General features: G+C 43.3%; 2 protein-coding genes across 2 annotated transcripts in view; one reads left to right on the top strand and one right to left on the bottom strand.

Moving 5' to 3' along the window:
• The window catches only part of Fbxw7 (F-box and WD repeat domain containing 7), a 151,201-nt gene that overhangs the window by 52,172 nt on the left and 76,677 nt on the right, over positions 1–22,352 (bottom strand). Inside the window, exon 3 of the mRNA XM_055596580.1 lies at positions 12,823–13,392. Coding sequence (XP_055452555.1) covers positions 12,823–13,323 — 501 coding nt within the window. The 5' untranslated portion in view covers positions 13,324–13,392. The remainder of the gene's footprint in view (positions 1–12,822; positions 13,393–22,352) is intronic.
• On the top strand, positions 17,012–17,353 carry LOC129668553 (non-histone chromosomal protein HMG-17-like). Its single transcript, XM_055596582.1, has one exon. The coding sequence runs from the start codon at positions 17,012–17,014 to the stop codon at positions 17,270–17,272; it is 261 nt and encodes an 86-aa protein (XP_055452557.1). The 3' UTR covers positions 17,273–17,353.

The raw sequence follows: 22,352 nt of genomic DNA, 5'->3' as shown, positions 1-22,352 counted from the left end.
TCCCTTTCGGGGTCAAGTGACACTTCCACAGGGGTCACCTAAGACCACCAGGAAAACACAGGCATTTACGTTACAAACCATAACAGTAGCCAATTTTCAGTTGAGAAGTTATTTTATGACTGGGGTCATAAAATGACATACAGCATGAGGAGCTGTATTAAAGGGCTGCAGCGTTAGGAACGTTGAGGACGGCTGCTCTGGTCTGAGTGATCCAAAGCTGGCAGGCAACTGTGCAGCACATGTCGAATCAGGTGGGTTTTAAAGTCTAGTGTCAGTGCCAGCAGGAACTAGGATGCTCAGGCTGGCTGCTTACCCCACACTTCAGAGTCCTAACAAGGAGGGTGAAACAGAAGACTCAGGTGAACACTCTATAATCTCATGCAGATGGATGGCCTTCTGGATTATCGATCTAGTGAGCCTTCTTTTAGTAAAGTTAGCTTTACAAAAAACATCCAAGGGCTAGCAAGCACCCTTCTTAGTGGAGAAAGGTGCTTGCTGCCAAGCCTGATGACCTGAGTTTCGTCCCCAGGACCCCAATGATAGGGAAGAACCAACTGCTATAGGTTGTCCTATAACCTTCACGTACACCCTCCCTCCATAAATAAATGTGATAAAAAAAAAAAACCTTTAAAATAAAATACATCTAAAAAAAACTCACTGCTTCAATTCACTTACGTATGCTCTTTAAAAACAGGAAGCTGTGACTGTGTCGTAGTGTAGCTGAGTTGTATTCAAAGAAAATATTTTAACTGGAAAGAAGGCACAGATAGAATGAAAAAATTTTAATGGACAAAAAAAAGATAAAATTAACACTACAATAAATTATATATTTGTTTTCTTCTCCTCTCTACCATGATGACCTAGGCAGTGGCATGCAAAGCATACAGATATGTGGCGGGCACAGATGAATGATAGGGTTTTTTTTTAAATATAAGCTTTGAATTTTAATCCTGTATTTGTATATATGAGGTATTAACTTCAAAAGAAACTTCTCATTCTCTTATCAGGTATTTCAGGAAGTATTTTACATTAAGAGCTTTCAGATGAGGTTTTCTAAGTATCTCCACATGCCCAGTATGAAGTCCTGTACGTCTGTAACAGAATCACCTCATGACTAGGTTTAACTCTGATGCTCATCCCGGGTACCCCAGCTGTTAAACAGGCCCACACAGCTGCTCACCAGGAATGCAGCTGGTGACTAATACAGCTGCACCTTTAAGTCAACTATGACAAAAACAGCATTGTAATTGAAGGTATTTCAATCATGCAAGAATCCCGACTCTATGTGAAGAATGAAAGAGACTGAAGCAACTTTATCTTCCAGTTTTCAAAATAAATTTGAATATTTAAAGTCTGTCATTTTAATTACTTTAGCGGGGCTGTTTGTTTATTTTTTCCTTTGCTTTTTCAAGACAGGGTTTCTCTGTGTAGCCCTGGCTGTCCTGGACTTGCTCTGTAGAGCAGGCTGGCCTCGAACTCACAGAGATTTGCCTCCCTCTGCCTCCTCAGTGCTGGGATTAAAGGTGTATGCCACCATACTGGCTAAGATTAATTTTATAAACAAACTTAAGCATAACCTTTCAGCTAAAATAGATTGACTATATAAATCATGTCTATCTCCTGCAGAAGTTCTAAAGACTGTTTGCAGGCCAGGAAGTCACACTACTTTCTGTGCCTACAGTGAATGTGAATGTGTGTGTGAATGTGAGCTTGAGTGTGTGTGTGTGTGCACACCTTTAAAATGTAAATAATTTAAGTATAGGAATATTTACTCTAAATAAAGTAGTTTAAATATACAAACAAGCTAAAGAAAATAATTTAAGGTTTCATTTCTATATAAACTGATAGTCTCATAAATCTCAACACTAATTTTACAGCAGATGTCTGAGTTTCATTTCTTCAATAAATAAAACACTAATTACCTATCAAAGAGATAAATTAATTCAATTTCTATAATCCCGAGTGTGCCTTGCAGACAGATCTTGGGACTTAAAGAGTCAGAGGCGTGTAGAACATAGATAGCATAGGTAGGCCAGCTGGATAAGTGCTTGCTATGCAAACTGGGGGCCCTGGAATCCAATCCCCAACCCTCATGTTTACACTTAAATGCTTGGTGGGCCCACACATCTAACATCCTGGTGTCCATTAGGAGAGAGAGGGATTAGGAGCCCCCAGGTTAGTTAGTCCAGCAAACTCCAAGTTGAGTGAGACCTACGGTGGGAGGGTGAGTAAGGCCCCGCCGTCCATCTCTAGCCTGTACATGAGAAAGGGCCAGCGGCCCAGGGAGCAACGCTCTCACAACATCTCGCGCACATGCATTCCCAAAGATGCCCACTGGTCACTAGTTCCTGTGTTTACACTCTTTTTGTAGCGGGACCCTAACGCTGCTTACACTAAAGTGGAGAGCACACCCTCTTCACTTTAGAATGTGAGCAGCCTTTGCAGTGGCCATGTGGCTGTCATAAAGACTCAGCTTGCTTTTCACACTGACGTGCTGTGTGCTGTGTGCAAGCGACCGGAGGCCACAGAAGAAAAGCCGAGGCAGCTCGGGCAAGAAGAGCACATATGGACAAGGCACGAGGCCGCATGACGGGAAGATGACTGTCTGGCCTCCGGCTGACTCAGACCTACTGCTTCACCTCCAGCCACAGCCCAACGTACAGACAGCCTGAGCGTGCAATGCCAGCGGCTAACAGAGCACACTGCGAGGGCCACCAAGCAGACAGCGTCACTGTGACACAGTGCCTACAAAGGAAAGCCTGCACAGACTTCCCAACGAGTGTTTCCCACTTTGATGATGTCTACTGAAAATGACCCATTTAGCAAGTCTCTGGCTATTTTCAAAACAAACCATAGAAAATGTTATATAATGCTTTGGCTTGGATTTCATCTGAGCTATGTTACTATAAGTAAAAGAAAAGAAAATTAACTCACTTTTAAATTTCCTATCAACACACTTTCATCTCTTTTTCACTGAGTAGTAGACAGGTAGAAATAACACAACTCAAATTTGAGGTCTGGAAATCTCAATCAAAGGCGTAACTGATTGTCACTTCAGCATGAGATCCTATGAGAGCCACAAGACCCACAGTTCCAAAGGGATGTGAGAACTCGATGTTTTTATCTGTAAAGTTTCCACATGTTTTAAATGCTGACAATAAATGTAAATGTGCTAAAACACTTTTGTTTTATAAAGGGTTTTAGTTTATAATCTCTGTTGTTTCTGTCTGAAATAAAGAAAGCAAAATAATTTAAAAGAAGCAAAAACATTATTGATAAATAATTCATAGAACAATAAGTTCTCCTTGACACTTTAATCTTTTCAAGTCCCCTGCCCCCTTTCCAGACCGGGTCTCACTGTGTAGCCCTGAACAGGCAAGGCTGGCCTACAAATCACAGCGACCTGCCTGCCTCTGCTACAAGTAACTTTGCACAGCTAACTTAACACTACAGACACACCTCAGCTTATTCAAAACTGTCACCCAGCAAACTCTAAGAGGGATGTCAGCACAGTTCTAAGCCACAAGCATTTCACTGTCGGAAAACTTTGGTATAATGTAGACCAACTGAATCAGCACATACAGCAACTGAGTAACTTCCAGCACTCCCCAAACTCATTAGCCCCTTCCTTGAACACCGGTCCTTACTGGCATCTTATTTCAACTAGAAACCCATAAAATTAAAGCATTTTCACTTTGTAAGTAGAACATCTCCTAAAAGGAGCTGCTATCTGCAAAGCAGTGAAGCCACTGTTAATAACTGCATCAGCCAGGGCCACCTGAGAGGAGGGCAAGGCACATCTGTCTAAAGTGGGCTCTTTTTGGAGAAAAATAGATTTTAAAACTGTTTGCATTATTTTCAGCCTTGATGATGACGGAGAAGAAACATTCAGTCCTCTGCTCCCATTTCACAGTGAAAGCCTGGCTTCCAGCCGCTCGCTGTCTTAACTCCAACACTTACTGTCAGGAGCAAGCCACAGGGCTCCAGGTCAGGCAGCCGGGAGGGCACCAACAGTTTACAGAGCACATTCTCCCAAATGTACGCAAGGACAGGGGACTTAACCTGTCTGCAGCCACCATCTCCTGTTTACACTCACGTCTTCAATATGAACACTGAGGCATTTTCTCTAGCAGGAGCATGTGTAGCAGAATGACCTGCCCTCCCAGTGACCCAGTCACACAGTCCACAGCACCCAACAGCTCAGAAAAATACAACCTGTTTCCATCTCTTCCAAACATTTTCAGTTGGCTCAGGTTTATCAACATTTGTCTTTTAACTTCCAAGTTCCTTCTAGTTTCAGCATGAAGCAATGAATTACAGAAAGAGTTCTTCATAGTTAGTGCCAACTAAACTTAAATGGCCTACAGTTCAACTCCATGTTAAATGCCACAATCATTTAGGCAGAAGTCAGTAGAATAGTTTCAATTCTCCAGACAATCTCTTAGCAAGTAAAAATGCTCTGCATGACACGCCAGCAAGCTAACTTTAGCACAGACTTGTAACTTTAAATGACTGACATTGTGAAATTCAACCAGCTAACATTTACGGAAAACTCAGTCCCTGTCCTCTCGGGCCTAAGTGAGCCCTCTCAGTGACACTGCGACTGGTACTTCCGCCATCCTCCCCCACCTCCCCGAGACAGGGTTTCTTTGTCAGCCTTGGCTGTCCTGGACTCACTCTGTAGACCAGGCTGGCCTTGAACTTACAGAGATCTACCTGCCTCTGAGTGCTAGGATTACGAGCGTGCGCCACAACACCTAGCACCATTCTTAGTATCACCAGAGAGTGAACGGTTGGTTTGACTTTGTGAACCTTAATGGACTTGTTAAACATGGGCTATTCAGGGTACAATCTGCTAAGGTGCTCATGAGATCCAATGAGTGAGATGGGTAGATAGACAGACAGAATGTGCTCTTCCTCAGGAGGACTGTGCACACTGGCAGTGCTGGCACCACTCTGTGGGCTATAAACTTCAGGACAGAGCTCACTTGAAATGCACACTCCAGCCGTAGAGTTTGCCTAAGTAGCTCTAGTGACTTCACTGACCTGCACTCCTAATTAGCATTCCAGATGTGTCCAGGGTTTTTGGCTCAGGATCACACTTTGAAGAACACTGGACTCACTTCAGGAGTGCCCAACCTGCATCCTACTGTCAGCTTACCCCAACTCACCTAACTTGTTGCATCTGCCATCTTCTGGCCTTAGCTTCATTTTTACTCCAGTATTTTCACTGGCAGTGATTTCCACATATGCTACTATTTTATGATGTGTTACTCCTAAATACAGACCACCTCAAATTCCTTGGAGAAGCTGGGACACATATTTCCTTTAAATGAGACTTCTGGGGGTGGTAGAGATGACTTACTGGTTAAGAGCACTGGTTGCCCTTCTAGGGGACCAGCTCGAGTCCCAGCACACATGATGGCTCATGACCACCTATAACTGCAGTTTCAGGGGATGTGACACCATCTTCTGGCCTTTTTGGGCACTAAGCACACATGTGGTACACAGGCATAAGTACAGCAATACCCTTACCATGCAAAGATAGAATACCAAGAACACTAATGATGAGAATGATGACCTTAGATCACTTGGCAGTTTAACCTATAAAAGTCATCTCTTTCAGAAGGACACAGGCCAGACAACACAGATGTGGCTCTCAACACTGTGTCTCTACCCAATTTTTATTAGCGCTTATTTTGCTTTGTTTTTTGTTTTGTTTTGTTTTTGAGACAGGGTTTCTCTGTGTCCTAGACTTGCTTTGTAGACTGGCCTCAAACTCACAGTGATCTGCCTGCATCTGCCTCCCTGGGTGCTGGATTACAAGCATGCAACACCACGCCCAGCTTCTTTTGGTTTGGTTTGGGTTTATTCTGATTTTGCAATGAGTAACATCCACTTTTCTCTGTATATGATTTAGACTAAAGGTGGCCCACTGGGATACAAAGGCACAGAAAGGCTTTATTAAAACTGGAACATGCGGCCTCCAATTTAAGAAATTGCAAAATACCACCTAAAAACATATGCTTAGAAGGACAAGGCTGGCGCATGCGGTGTGTCTTACTCTGTCAGCAGTAGAGCAAGCACTCCTTATACAGATCCCAAACCTTTTCTCACATGCCTCACAGTTCTAGTCACTAGGAACTTTTACCCACATAATAGACTATTCGTTACCTGAGCAAAAGGTATCTTACTACTCTGTGAGAACGTAAGAGTGTTTGTGCTCTGCAGAGAAGCCGCGAGTGCACAGTGAAAGCATGCCTGCTGAAATCACCATCACCAACAGCAGGAATTTTAATATCCATCGATATGCAAAGGGATCAACTTGCCCATAAACTTTAGATTTCCAAACCAGAGTTTTGGTCTTGTTCTAGTAAATAAACTAAGGAAGTGGCTTAATAGTAAAACAACTCAAGGAGATGGTCATGACATGCAACAGTTTACATCTTTGACACTGTCGGAATCCCCAAGTTCACAGCTACAGACAAGGCACGTCCATTGTGTTCACCACCTTTGCCCACTTCCTAAACACGCGTGAACACTTGACTAGTGAGAATGTCCCATGTTCCCCAAAACATAATACAAAGATTGCAAGTGAGCCACGCTGTCAGATAAAGATAAGCAAGACTATTTAACCAGGACACTCCTGAGATTCTGAGCTTTATCGACAGCAGTTAGTGCACAGCTCAGAGTCTAAGCAAACAGCTCATGGTCCTCTTCACAGTCACCACCCGCAAACTAGGAGAAAGCAGGAAAGTCAACTGGCCCTGTATTCTTTCCCCTAGGATGACTGGGTGTTTACAGCCCACATTAGTGCTAACACACGAGAGACCTTCTTTTTTCACACATATGCTGAGGAAGCCCAGAGCAATCAGTCATAGAAGGTCTTCTGATTGAAGATTAAGAGTAAAGTCTTGAGAGGTACAAAAATACACTCATCCTTCCAAAGAAATTGAACTTGTCGCATGTACAAGATACACTGTTTCTTTTTGTTACAAAACAACCAAATAAGAATATGCTAGTTGCTTGATTAAAAAAAATACAGAACTAGTATATGACAACATACACAATTCCTTTAATACTTACTCCAAATCGGGGCAAGAACTGACAGACAAGCAGAGCCCACACACCCGGCTACATGAGAGCAGCATCGCCAACGAGGCCCTCCGGGGCCCTCTAGTGTTCAATGCCTACCTACGCGTCCCTGCCAAAGTTACTGAGTACACTGCCACACACGCCAGGTTGGACTCCCTGAAAACTGGACAGCCCCACATCGTTTATACTTTTTCATTATTGTACTTTTGAATTACTATCCATATGCGAGTATATAATAAAAGAATTCTAAAATTCTAAAACGGGTAGCTTGCAAGGCAGGAGCAAAAACGCTTCAACACAGCTCCAACCAAAATGCCAGCAGTTACTTTGCAGACATTGACCAACTGCTCCAACATTTAAACAGAAAGACTTGAAAAAGCCAATCAAGCACTGAAGAACAAAATGGGAGGATCGACAGTGTCCAGCCTAAACTCTTTTCATGAGGCTACAGCCATCAGGAGAGCAGCACTGGGAAACAGATGAGTGTAACAGGACTGAGAGCTCAGAGACGGCCCAGTGTAGATGCGGTCAATAGACCCTAACGGATGAAAAGGGAATTTAGCGGAGAAGTCAGTCTCCTGTGGACGGCACCACAGCACCTGGGTCTCTACACACAGATGGTCAGCATCAACATCAGCATCCACAGGCCTTACACTCTTTTCAAAACCTGGAGTAGACTGCAGGCATCCACCAGGAGAAACGTTTTAGTTATGCCATGAAAGGCATCACCTCCACAGGAAGTCATCGATAAAATGGTCATCACTGAAATTAATCAGTGCCTCAAAGTCACTGTGGTCAGAAAAAGAAGACACGCCACAAACAAGCCAAAAGTACTCTTGTAAAACACATCTAATGAGTAACTCTTTATTAAAATGCATAAAACTCTAAAAACAGCACTGCTAAGCAAATAGTCTAATTTAAAAAAAATAAAATAAAAGACCTAGACACTTCACCAAAGAAGATGTGCTTATGTGAGATGCACGTGAAACTATACTCACTCTTACGCTGACAATAACAATGAACTACAACAACCTCAGAAGAGCCCCATCCAGAACACTGCTGACGACCAGCACCAGTGAGGGCAGAGTGCTCACCTCCAGTGAGAACACAGAAACAACAGTCAACACAAGACACTCTGGCAGTTGCTTACAAAGCAAACCCACTATTACAACACTCCTGTCTGCAGCTTTGCTCATGGCTGCCAAAATCTGGAAAACCAAAATATTCTCCGTTAGGTGAGTGGATAAATAAGCAGCAGCCCATCCACACAAAGGAATATTATTCAACAATAAAAAGCGAACTTTCAGGCCTTAAAAATAGACTAGAGAAACCACAGGCACTATTTAAAAGGCAAGCTAAGAGGACTACATATCATAGGATTCCAGGTAGATGGCACTTGAGAAAATGGGTACTGTGGAAACAGTGGAAAGACTGCTGGTGGCCGGGGAGCGGGTGGATGGAGACACAACAGGCTGCTCTGGAGGGACTGTTTTATAAAATACAGGGACCGTTCTCGTGGGTGGCTTATTGTGGAGCATGACGTGTGTGGTTGGGGCCTGTGTTCCCACTCAATTTCACTATTAACTTGAAAATATGAAGTTTATTAATTTTAAAAAATAACAAAGAATGGCTATCATAGCCATTGCCCCAAAGCAAACAAAAACCAAAAAACCATTTTCACAAGTCTGGAGGACAGATTTCCTTTCAAGTGTTCAGCATTTCTTTCTATCAGAGTAAAGGAATAAAGGGGCAGGTGGCTACATAGATGAAACATGAGGTGAAAGTAGGAAGAACTCATGTAACGGAGCATAACTTCAGTTGTGTAGATGGGGGGGGGGGGGGGATTTCTCTCCTAAGAGGCCAATTGTTTAAACAGGAACCATATTAACTAAGTCTGTTACCACCACAGTAACTCAAGGTTCTTCAGAGATCTTCAGTTCTGAGATATAAAAATCATACATGTATGTGGTCAAATTAACATTATAAAAATGAATCTACTAACTATGCAATAGCTAATATTTTCGTCAGAGTATGCCTGAGAGGTGGTAAGTTCTATTAGACAAAGCTGGCAGAAAAGCAATTTTCACATCAGCCCTAATAAACTTGCCCTAGGAGCAGAGATGTAGCTGCTTATGGTCACCCCACAGTCTGTAATCCCAAAGTTGGGCATATTGCCTCACCAGTAAAATATTCCTATTTTAAAGGGAGTACAACCTGGACTGAAAGGGAGATCTTCGCTCCAGTGTCATGCTGACTTAAGGGCATAATTTTTCAAGAGCAACTTATCTAGAAAAAACAACTAGGACGTTGCTAAGGGACACAGCAAATACATTAAATATGCCAGCAGTCTTCTCCTGATAGGGCTGTCAGTATTCTGGACGGACACACATGAGCGAAAGAGAGAGAGGCTAACATAAACAACTGTCTGAAACGCTAAAGCTGAAAGCCATCAGCCCTAACGACGACCTTACATTGGGAGCTGATGACCCCAACCCTCCACGTCGGTTTCTACCACAGACTACTTCAGAACTAGGATAGAAAGCTAAACAGCTTACAGCATTAACAGGTATAAGTAAATGTGGGTCAGGAGCTGAACGGAAGGACAGTGCTGTTGCCTTCCTGGTACAGCACTGGCATTTCAGAATTATTTTAAAAGATAAATTCTCAAAGTGTCCTCATAAATATCTTAAATGAAAGATATTTATGTTTCATGATGGCTGGAATGAGAACGAGCCCCATCAGTTCATACATTTGAATGCTTGGTCCCAGTTCTTAAAACTGTTTAGGAGGTCGAGTTTCAAAAGCCCATACCAGACCAGTCCCTTGTGCATGTGGATCAGACGTGAACTCTCAGCTACTTCTCCAAGGTCATGCCTGCCTACCTGCCACCACGTTCCCCACATGGTGGTCATAGACTAACTCTCTGAACTGTAAGCAAGCCCCCAAGTGAATGCTTTCATTTGTAGGTTGCCTTGATTACAATATCTCTTCATAACAAGAGAAACAGAGAGACAAAAGCTTCCTTAATCCAGGGAGCCTAATAGGTCTTGGTGCCTGGGCTTGGGTTCTGACTGTGTCACTTACTGTGTGACCATCTCTGGATATATAACCTTGTCAAACTCCTTTCCTTATCTGTATGGTAAGGCCCGTTTTCAGAGGTCTGCTACAGGCAGGTGTGACTAGACCCTGCTTATCCGCTATTGTTTTGAGCCTAAAGACACACTTTAGTCAACATCTAGTTTGCATGTGTAGTTCTTACTGGAGGCAAATGGATAAAAACCATCACTGGAAAGAATCTAATAATCAAGATGGGTAAAACAATCAGAGATAAGGAATGGGTTTCCTTCAGAAATGACATTCCAAACATGCTTGTTTCTATGAAGATGAAGATCAGGAGGATAAAGCCCCGACCTCCAGCAGTTTCATTTACTGCTTTTTATTTTAGCTGAAAGCAAGCTGGTAAAAACAAGACAGTAACAAAAGTTAATAATGTGCATTTTAAAAACTTACATGCCGAACATTCAACATGAGCAATAATCTCTTGAGAAGAAAAGATGTAGTAAGCCAGCTGTTGACACGGCTGAGCTGCAGACAGACACTGCTAACTGGGGAAGCAGGCTGACTTAGGCCTTGAAGGATGACTAGTCTAGTCACACTGAGACACAACCACACAGAATGGGCTCCAGAGCCTCCAGTTCCTCCTTTACGACCCCTTCTTCTTACAACTTCAGCCTCACGACTGCACACCTTCAATAACATCTTGCTAAACACAGGAGAAGCGGTTCTCGGGGTTCTAAAAGCAGCTCAGATTGCTCCAGGATTAACCCACCACACCAGGAAACACTGCTGTGCTGTGTGTTATGTCCTCCCACAGGGGGCAGCACAACACATGGAAAGAGAACGGGTGCTCAGAAACTGGGCAGATGGAGACTAGTATCTGTTACTTAGAACTTGCACAGGACCTGCACAGGTCTGTGCCAGATAGGGGCCCAGCACTGGGAGGGAAAGTGGACACAAGCCTTCATCCCGAACGCAGACGCTATCTGCGTTGACAACCACTTGCGAATGCAAAATGTTTGTTTTCTCCAACAGAGTCTAACTGGGGAAACAAGCTGGTCCTCAGGGTTGGTCCTGTGCCCAGCAGCAGATGACCAATACAAACTCAAGGGCATCTCATAAGGTTTTCTTCCCCCTTTTTAACTTACAGATCCTATGCACATATATTATGGCTTCCAGTTCTGTTTTTATGGGACTCCTGTGTGTATGAATGTGTATGGCTCCATCTGTATGTGTTTCTTGTCCTCTGGTGCTTTTTCTTCTGTTTGTCTGTTTTGTCCTAATGTGCTTAATTTATTGTTGTTCTATGGTGTTTTATTTTACTATTTTTCTTTAGGTGCCAGAAAAGGTACGGATTTAGATGGGAGAGAGGTGGGGAGGGATCTTGGAGAAATTGGGGAGGGAAAGCATAATTAAAATATATTGTACAATATTTTTAAAGTACACTGAGGAAGACTTGAAGGAGTGATGTTTCCTTTCTTCCAAAGACAGTGTCTTGCCATATAGCCCGTCCCAGACTCACAATCACTAGAGAAGCCAGGCTGGCCTGAACTCTGCCAACAATCCTCCTACCTGAAGTGCTGAGACACAGATGTGTGCCGGCACACCTGACTCTAAAGGAGGGTTTTCATTTCATGCTCCTACTCTTTTCAAAGGCCAAACTTTTAGGACTTGAATTAAACTGCAGCCCAGGATAGAGTACAGTTTTCTTTTTCTTTTTTATACTGACAAAGGATGTAAAGGTTACCAAAATAAAGTACTGAATTAGTACAAATTTCTCCTTATTCCCTTATTTAAAAACTCAGATATGTGAGGTCTTCTTAATATAGCCACAGTAACTTTAAAAACATCTTTGCAGTATTTGAGACAACATCTTGCTATCTTGAACTCATAATCTTCCTGCCCTGCCCTCCACAGTGCTAAATTGCTGTTACAAAAACGAAAAGAATGGGCAAAACATTTCGAGTCAGTCCAGACCAAAATCCTCCATCTTAAGATGGAGAGAGTTGAAAGGAAGAAAACCATTACCTGATGCCATTTCCTTCCTATGTCATGCTAACAACTAAAAAAATAATGTGACTGGGCTATACAAATTAGAGAGGCACATTCTCTGAATTTATTTTACAAACTAAAACAAAACTGATTCAGCAAATTGAATTTTAAGCCAAATGTATCCATCACTTTCTTCCCAGTCAAACTGTACTGAAGGAGATACTGTTAAGTTTGCAAGTATTTATGGGCAAAATCCAATGATCCATCATTAAAATTAAACATCAGCAAATAAAGAGTAAAAGGATGCCTGCTATAGAGAGTGCTTGTTTTCGTGCCTGTGAAACAGTGGGCTCTCACTAACACAATTCCCATGACAGGTTACCTCCTGAGGCTATTCTTCAGGGACGTCCAGGAGTCACAGTTAACTCCTGAGCAGCGAAGTACAACTATTTGCAGTGACTTCCAATCTTCCAATAGCTTACGCATTAGAGTAAGTCTGGTGAAAACATAGTTATTTTGCAAATAACAAGATTCTTTATTACTTGATTTACATACATTTCACGCCAACCCTGCACACTCACACAAACCACTTTGGCAACAAATGTAAAACTGGTGATTTTTTTTTTTTTTTGGTGGTGAACACTGGTGCCTTTAACAAACTAAAACTTATGCACTCACCTTTGTTGTCTTTGTGTAGAATGGGGAGGAGAGCTGGTGAATGGGCAGGCCTGCGATGCTACTACAGTTTGTGACATTGCTATTGTGCGTGTGTTCCTCTTCTCTGCTACTGTCATCAGACTGATCAAAGTCATCACTCTCCTGGTCCATCTCCTCTTCCTCCTCCTCCTCTTCCTCTTCCTCCTGCTCCCCAGCATGCTCTTCATCGTGCTCCTGCTCTTCCTGGTTTCCCGAAGAGTCCTCGTCTACTGAAATGAAGCGGTTATTGTTTTCTTCCACCTGTCCTTGTTGGGCATCATTCTGGTCTCGAGGCCTAGGGTCTGGACCCACAAGTTCACCATTGCGCGCAGTGCGCTCCTCCTCTGGTCGTCTCAGCTGCTGCTGCTCCTCGGCCACGCGGTTCATCTGCTCCTCATCCCCCTGGCCTGAGGAAGCGTTCCCTCTCAGAGAGCCCCCAGTCCGTCGTCTTTTGCTGCCCCCAGAGAGCAGTTCCTGATTCATTTCCAAAAGCCAGCTTGCTGCTTCTTGAACCTTGGCTAGACTATCAGAAGATGCAAAGCTTTTCACATTCTGCAGGAGGAAATGGGGGACAAAGAAGATTTGTACAATCTGTGCTGTTGTGTCTACTTTTGTGTCACATGCCTACAGTCTAAGAGCAGTTAAAGATTGTCACACACCCTTTAGTAATAACTAAGTCTTAAATAAGCCATAAGACTTTCAAAGACTCATAGTAAAGACCTTTAACTGTATAGACATATACAGACATATATGGTTTTTTCATAAACCTCTAACAGCTTGGTAGTTTAGTCACTTTGATCAACATGATACAACTTAGCTAATAACACAATTTTAAATTTTAATTCATTAATTCAGAAACCATATCCTGTATAAGTCATACACTGAGTAGTAAACATACACAAACAAACAAACAAAAAAAAAAAAAAACAAAAGAAAACTACTATAAAGGACCAGCCTGGTTCAGGAAATTATCCTGGCAATTTCCTAAGCTTCTGAGGTCACAAACCTCACCCTCACATAAGGACAGTCACTGTGCCTTTCAATATCCACAATGAATATGAATCAGCTGAACAATAAATTTTAAAATTGTAGGTAAAAAACAGAAAAGCAAATGTTCATGAGTTAAAAAAGAGAAAAGCAAATGTTCGTGAGTCTATACACTCTGACCCAGCAACTCCACTTCTGGTAATGTATCCTATGAAAGTAATCCTGAAACAGGAAAGGAAATTATACAGAAGATGCTCATTTATGCAGAGAGGAGATGGGGTGGAGGAATGAGAATAAAATCCAGATGTTCAAGATACAAGAGTCAAGAGCGGGCTGGAGAGATGGCTCAGCAGTTAAGAGCACTGGCTTCTGCCAGAAAACACGAATGTAGTTCCTAGTGTCTGCACACTGGCTCACAACTCCAGCTCCAGGTGACCTGACACCTTCTTCTGGTTAGGGACACACAGACATATATTGACACAAAACACCCATACACATAAAATAAGTAATTTAAAAGAAAAGAGTCCATGAGCTAGAATTTGTAGCTGAGCCATGATGTTCCTATGAAGACAGGGTGTTTGTGGGTGCTCTAAACTTATTTCTCAAATCTCACAATACTAAGTATGCTTTCCTTTGAGTCTTAGCATTCACTCTAATATTTCACGTTACAGTTTTCAGTGATCATGCAGAAATTCTTTGCTGATATTTATCACATTCAAGTTTACCTAAAAATTTTTTTCAACACATTAAAAGAAAAAAGTACCTAGAACCTGAACCTTGAAGTTTTTATAGAGAAAAGGTTAACAAATTAAGCTGCCAAAAATGCACAGTTTAGTTTACAAACTAATTTTGAATGTTTTAGAGAAAGCTTTATATGAATCATAACACTCATATAAAACACAAACAGCAACAGACGGGCTCCTATTGTGTTTAAATTGAAATTTTCAAGTTCAAAATTTTAAAATGCTCTCCTATTTCATAGCAGTAGACGTACATAATGGCAACATGCATCAAAGATAGAACTTCTGTTTTATCAATACTAGTGAGGCTTACCTGACGTTCAGAATAATGAAGTCTGAGGGCTAGCTTATTTTTACACTGTACAATTTAAAAATACTGCACTATTTTCTTCACAACTGGACATGATGAAAATGTAAATGACAGTGACAGAACCATATAACTTCCAAACTGAAACTGACACCAACTAAACACGAGACAACTGAGACTCAAACAGCGTACACTTCTCAAGGCTGCTGGCTTCAAAACACAAACACCCACAAAGAACACACAAGCAAACAAAAGCCCCAGATTTAAGAACTTTTAACTGCATCTTCTTCGTGTGCCTTAGTCTACAAGAGCACATGATAAAAGCCTAAGAACAGTATGCTCTAACGCTGACATTGCCTTCTCTCACACCAGAATCCATGCTGTGTTCACAAATTATTAGTCTAAAACAAGCACCCACTTCAGACCCAATTAATATCCTGAAGAAACAGATTTACAATTGTTTCTTTACCCAATCCCAAGTACTACCAAGAATAAATTATAAAACAACAAATTCTAGCAGGGCAGTGGTGACACAAACCTTTAATCCCGGGACTTGGGAGGTAGAGGTAGGGGATCTCTGAGTTAAAGGCCAGCCTAGGCTACAGAGTGAGAGTTCTAGGACAGCCAGGGCCACATACAAGCTCCCACCTCCTTAAACAAACAAACAAACAAACAAACAAACACTGAAACAAAGACCAAAAATAATCTAAGACATGTTTCTGCTTGTGTCATTCAGCCTTTTTTACTAGAACTCACAGGAACATAAGATTTCACATTACAATGCTACAAGGAAATATTAAAAATACCTGAAACAATAGTTTCAGCTGGAGTGGAGATAATGAAACATTCACAATAACGAAAGTCTCTATAGGTTATCACCGCTAATTAAATATAGCTAATTATCTTCATTCGTGGCCATTATGTTTGCTGAAATTGCTTTAGTCGTTGAGTTAGTAAATCCTGAGGCATTGTTCTTGGGGAAAAATGGTTCCCATCAAACTCTAGATCACAACATTGTTATCTGCCAGCCAACTCAGACTCACTTCCGATTAAAGACACTTCACTTAATGCATATTACTGACTTAACACTGACCTCATGCCCACCTATGTAACTCGTGTCTGAATGAGGCTTATCTAATCCTGCATTATTTTCTTCATAAGGTAGCATCACAGCCTTTCTGAGCTTACAAACAGTAGCAGGTAACTTGGTTTTATGGCTGGGGGTCATTTTAAGCAATATAATCAACAACAAAAGGAACAGAAACAAGAAAAATACTTCAGTATAGGCCGTGGACAGGACATGTTTGTGGTGTGGACTGAAACAAGAAGGTAAAGCATTGCCTGGTTGACACATGCGTGTCCGCTGGGTCCGTGGGGGTGGGGTCCTGTGCATATCCACACGCAGGCTGACCCCTAGCACGTCAGTGCCAGTCTACCACCCCAGTGCTGGCCAGGGGGGCAACAGCCAGGTCCCAGGCATCTGTCGGCCTGTCAGTCCGGAGCAAATTGTAAACTCCAGGTTGACTCCCTGTCCCAAAATAGAAGCTAGAGAGCAATAGAGAAAGACAGCCAGCATCAACTAGTGGCCTCTACATGGCACACACACTCACACTTATATATGCACACTCTCTCACTAATCCACTAAAAACAGTAACAAGCCCCTACAGCAAGCCCCCCTCCCTGACCGGCCGTTCCCCATGGTACTATATACAGAGAAGCACTAGAACAAGCCTGCTCCGCAGGAGGTGCCTAGTCTCACCCACACACTGGCGCACACGGCCTCCCCACTAGATCTGAGACCATATCGGAAAGGAGCTGTCCTTTCTTACTAACGTTGTCCCAGTGCCTCACAGAGGCATTAGCTCAACGAGGAAGAAATTCCCCAATCTCTTTCAGGCCAGCCATAAATTACACATGCATTCTTTAAGAAGCTCTGGCTATGTCACACAGACAATGCCAAGAATGTTTAGCACACTTTTAAAAGTCTATACTCGACACTGAACATACTTGTTAAACCTTCTAAACTTAAAATTTATTTATAGGAGCAGTGTGAAGAAGCAGCAAGAGCAACCCCCGGACAGACCGAGTCCACACGCCGCCATCTCCCTCCCGCCCCCCAACGTCCCCCACCGTCGCCATGCCCAAAAGGGATGCTAAAGGAGATAAAGCCAAGGTGAAGGATGAGCCACAGAGAAGATCTGCAAGGTTATCTGCTAACCCTGCTCCTCCGAAGCCAGAGCCCAAGCCTAAAAAGGCCCCTGCAAAGAAGGGAGAGAAGGTACCCAAGGGGAAGAAAGGGAAGGCTGAGGCCGGTAAGGATGCAAATAATCCTGCGGAAAATGGAGACGCCAAAACAGACCAGGCACAGAAAGCTGAAGGTGCTGGAGATGCCAAGTGACGTGTGTGCATTTTTGATAACTGTGTACTTCTGGTGACTGTACAGTTTGAAATACTATTTTTTATCCAGTTTTATAAAAATGCAGAATTTTGTTTTACTTTTTTTTTAAGCCATGGTGTTAGCACACAGAACACTTCATTGTTTGGGGGAAAAGAACATACCTGTCACTAACAAAATGTCTCCCAAGCTGGATTGATGATGGAAAACATTTTCCCTGATAATTCTGAAAGATTCTGTTGGCTCCCAGAAGGGACATCGCGGTGTTGGCATATGTGGTCGCCATGGTACAAAATGCCTTGTGGTGTGGGAAAACTAAATTCATTTTTGTATTCTCCTCCCCCTGTACCGTCAACATTGACTTAACTCCCTTAAAACCAGAGACCTGCTGGAACCTGACCCCCACCCCCCAAATTGGTTTTCCGGTCTATTGGGCGATCTGGACTTTGCAGTGACATCATGAGTGTCCTCAGAAGAACGGTGGTTCCTTTTATAAAAAGTTGTGGATCTTCAGATTGCATGTCAATTTTTGTTTCCTTTCCTGAAAGTCAGGGTCGGCTTGTGAAAAGTTGTCAAACAACATCCTTAATGTGAAATGTCAACCCTCACTCTAAGCTACTTCCCCCTTTTCAAAGCATTGAATGAAGATTTCATTGGGTTTTATAGTGGCTTTCTGATTTTGGTAGTCTATACAAGAAGGGAGTTGGAAGTTCTTGTATACTGTTAATGATTGTCTGCCCATGTCCTGCCTGAAATACCATGACTGTTTATGGAAAGTATCTTTAATAAAGCTGGATACATTAGGCTTGGGAAAAAAATCATTTATAAATTATATTTCAATTTTTATAAATTATAAAGTCATGAAGTAGTTTTCTTTCCTAGCAAATAGCTTAATAGCTCACACCTGTAATCCCAGAACTTAGGCAGCTGAGTCAAGAAATTGGTAAAATTGAGACCATCCTAGTCTTGATAATAATATCCTGTCTCAAAAATTAAAAAAAACAGAAAGGAAAAAAAAAATATTGTGTCATCTTTAGTACAGACCATTAATAGTGTAACTAAAAAAATTAATATTTCAAAATGTTATTGTTGTTGTTTTGCATTTTAGTTATTCTGGTCCTTTATCTCCCAAGGTGGGAAGTCAAACAATTTAAGGTGAAAATCAGGTACAAAAATTACTGAAATGATCCTCAGTGATAGATAGTTGTCATTTGAGTAAGAATGCCCTATAGGCTCATGTATTTGAATGCTTAGTCATCACAGAGTAGTATTACCGAGGATTAGGTATGTCCTTGCTGAAGTAGGTGTGGCCTTGTGCAGAAAGTGTGCGCTGGGGGTGAGCTTTCGTGTTTCAGAAGCCCAAACCAGGCCATGTCTGTCTATGTGGAAGAGAGACTCTCTCTCTGTCTCTCTCTGGCTTAGATCCAGATGTAGACCTCTCAACTATGGCTCCAGCATCGTGTCTGCCTGCCCGCCACCATGCTCGGATGACGACGATAATGAACTGAGCCTCTGAAACTGTGAGCCAGCCTCAGTTAAATGCTTTCCTTTCTAAGAGTTGCCATGGTCATGGTGTCTCTTCACAGCAACAGAACGCTCACTTAAATATATTGACAGAAATAAAATGGGTGTTCCAGAGGAGTGTGATAATTAACCTTCAGTGCTCCAACTTGACTGGCTTTAGAATCACTATGGAAGGCTGTCTCCAGGTGAGTCTCTGAAGTTGCTTCCAGAAACTGTAACTAAAGAGGAAAATCTCACCTTAAACATCAGCACCAGACCATGGTCTAGGTTCTAGGCAACACAAAGGAGAAGGGAGCTGAGGACCAGCACTCGTCCATGTTCTGCTTCCTGACTGAGGTCCAGCGCGGCCATCTGCCTTGAACTCCTGACTCCAAACTTCCTTGCCATAATGGCCATACCCCAGAACTGTGAGTCAAAGAAAGCCATTTTTTTTTTATTGTTGTTGTTCCAGAAGTTCCTTTTGTTGGCTATTTTGCCACAATATGAAAAGTAGTGTCATCATACAAGCAGGAAATCCAGAGTTGTATGACTCCAACTGAACAACTGAAGCCCAGCTTCTGCTGTCACATGGATCTTGTACTGCGCAGGCCCACCACCGCCAGTTAGACGCCTGTACTGTATCCCAGTCACCTCGACTAGCTACATTAAGACCCAAACTTCCACTCTTACTCTTTCCTGTCAGATCCTCTTACTCTTGCCTCTGTTCATTGAGAAAATACATACCTACATTCCAGGCAGTTTAGACAAAGGACACTGACTCTTAATCTTCTCCCTCAACCGAGACAAAAAGTCCACAAAGTAGAAGAGTCGAGGGAGTCAGGTGTGTATGTGTGGTAGGCAGGATGGTCGTACAAAACCGGGGAGTTGGCCTAAGAGGGCACAAAGAACTTGACTGGAAAGAGGAAACAGAACAGTAAGTGGCCTCAAAGCCCGACTCTGAGGACGAAGGGGCCATATTGTGAAGTCAAAGACGGAGAACCCCCCAGGGGGGGAGGGTGGTAAACGTGTGCAGGGTAAGAAAGATGAGTGTCACACTGGGAACGCAACAAGAGCACGTGGTGAGCAGAGTGGTGCCAGACAAGGTAGACCTCCAACCTAACTGGAGCCCCAGCTACCAGCCTTCGGGCAACAGCCACCCCTGCCCAAGCATCTACTGCGCATGCTGAGACAGCAGAGAAAGAACTCCTCCAATCAACAACCTGGGGGAGAGGTGAGGGACCTTTGCACATTAAATCTTTCCTTGACAATTATTTTCAGAGAACACATACTAACATAAAAGATATCTATCTCGAGGGATTACAGTCAAAACTCCTACAATAAAATTATTCAGCTCTAGAAAGTGCTACAAAAATCATTAACTTCATTCAAATAATGACAATTTTGTTCAAGAACATTTAAAATATTATCAACCAAAGAAATCCAATGGGTTAGCAGAGGAAAAACTCATAGGGCAGCAGTGAGAGAGAGTCCTTTTAAGATATCTGCAAGCAAGTTTTTCTGAGTAGTTTAAAGACGAAAGCTGCAGAAGCTAGCCTACAGCACACTCTGTCCACTTTCATTCCGTCAGTCAAGAGTTTGGGCTGTAAAGGAAGTAGAAGCTTTGGGGAAGCACCGTGTTCTGACAAGTGGTGGCTGACACCGCTACTGCTGGGACTCAAGAGCAAAGAAGGGAAACAGCAAGTCTGCGGTCTTCCCAGACACCCTCTGGGAAAGCCTCTGTCAGGGGAACAGGGGAAGAGGCTGTTCGCAAAGCTACCAACTGGAACCTGACAGGACAAAGTGATGGCAAGCTGCAGTCCTGCAGTAAACTCTCAACGGCTCTGACTAATTTCCCTGTACATTCTGGACTTCTGTAGAGAGAAGAATATCCCCACTGTCTACGGGGAAACGTAAGCATTCTGGCAGGAGCCTTTCTAACTCAGCAGCTGCGACAGACAAGCTTGGCCATGGCCTCCTGTCACCTGAAGGGGAGATCTCCTGACTAACCCATCTGCCATGTGACCCAGACTATTTGTGCAGCATGAAATAAGGACAAGTGAAACAGTTTCTATAGCAAGGCTCAAAAGCACACCAGAGCCTGGGAGCACAGGAACTGTCCAGCTGCTGAGCCAGAGCAGGGACAGCTGAGAGCACTGAGTGAGGAAACACCTTGCTTTACTCTCCCCGAGACTGATGAAATCACACTGGTGCACACCATCTGGATCTGTTACACAGAAATCTATGCTAAGCTCTGATGATGCCATAAAAGTGACACATCAAGCTTAAAAGAGGGAAAGCAGAGTGTCTACCACCTGCTCCAGTGACTTGAGTACCAGTGGATGCTGTCTGCGGGGAGAGGGCAGACAGAACAAGGGGTTAAGCACCGGACACACTGGGAGAGCAGCAGCCTCTGAGCAGAAGAGCTCTGAGGACAGTGAGCCACGGGATCCACATCTCAGGGCCAAGCTCAGTGCCCAGGAGCTGTGGGGAACCAGCTCATGCATGTCCATATATGGTATGCCTGTGCACATGTGCACGCTACAAAGGACATGTGGGGGTCAGAGGGCAACTGTGGAGTAAGCTCCCTCTACCTTTCTGTGGTCTCTGAGGATCAAACTCCAACCATCAGACTCGCAAAGCAAGCATGTGAAGAGCGGAGCTGTCCCAGATGTTCTTGAGCTGTGAGTGTTTTTACTCCATGTACACAGAGTGATGACTGGAAGTCCACCCTGGGGAAGGAGCTACCGAAGCCGTAAGGCGAAGACATCATTTCTTCAGTATTTCTGCTACTGACACACAACTTGAACCTCTAGTGAGAAAACAACAGGCAAGAGTTACTGTACGAGTCGGCAGCATCTAAATGACTCCAGAAACATACCAAATGCAACACAAAATCTTACACTCACTCTGCTGAGACACAGGCACTGGAGCACCGGTTAACTGAGGAGACCTGAGAAGTGCTGTATGGGTGCCCCCATTGTCACTGTCACAGCTGTACTGTCCCTGTGCATGAAAATGTCCCATACTGGGCTGGGTAGACATGATTCAGCAGGGAAAGCACAAGCCAAGCATGAGGAAACAGAGTCTGGTGCCTGGGGCTCATGTCAAAAGCTGGGTGTGGGGTCGTGAGCGTGTGATGCCAGGGCTAGTGAAGCAGACAGGCTGGTCCCTAAAGCTCTGGACAGCCCAGCCCAAACAGGAAGCCAAGTGTCAGTAAGAGACTGTCTCAAAAAACATGTGAACAACTCCTGAGGCATGACACCCAAGGACTGCCTTCTGGTCCCCATACTCAAATGCGCGCACGGGCGCATGCACACACACACACATACACACGCACACGCACGCACGCACACACACACACACACACACACACACACAAAATTAAAGGAAATGGAAAAGGAGAGGAGGGGTGGAGAGGAAAAGAGAACAAAGTTTGGTGAGATTGCACACCATGTTGGTGACACATTACCAAATGGTCAGGGCAAACAAGCCCTCAGTGCTCATGGTACTTCGAGTGAGAACAGTCCCATGGGCTCCTGTGCTTGCACTTGGTCCTGTTACGGAACTGTCAGGAGGTGGG

The sequence above is a fragment of the Psammomys obesus genome, unplaced genomic scaffold, assembly GCF_907164565.1.
Source record: "Psammomys obesus unplaced genomic scaffold, mPsaObe1.curated_primary_1811, whole genome shotgun sequence".
Classification (NCBI taxonomy): domain Eukaryota; kingdom Metazoa; phylum Chordata; class Mammalia; order Rodentia; family Muridae; genus Psammomys; species Psammomys obesus.
The sequence above is the reverse complement of the archived record's forward strand: the minus strand, read 5'-3'. Positions and strand labels throughout refer to the sequence as shown.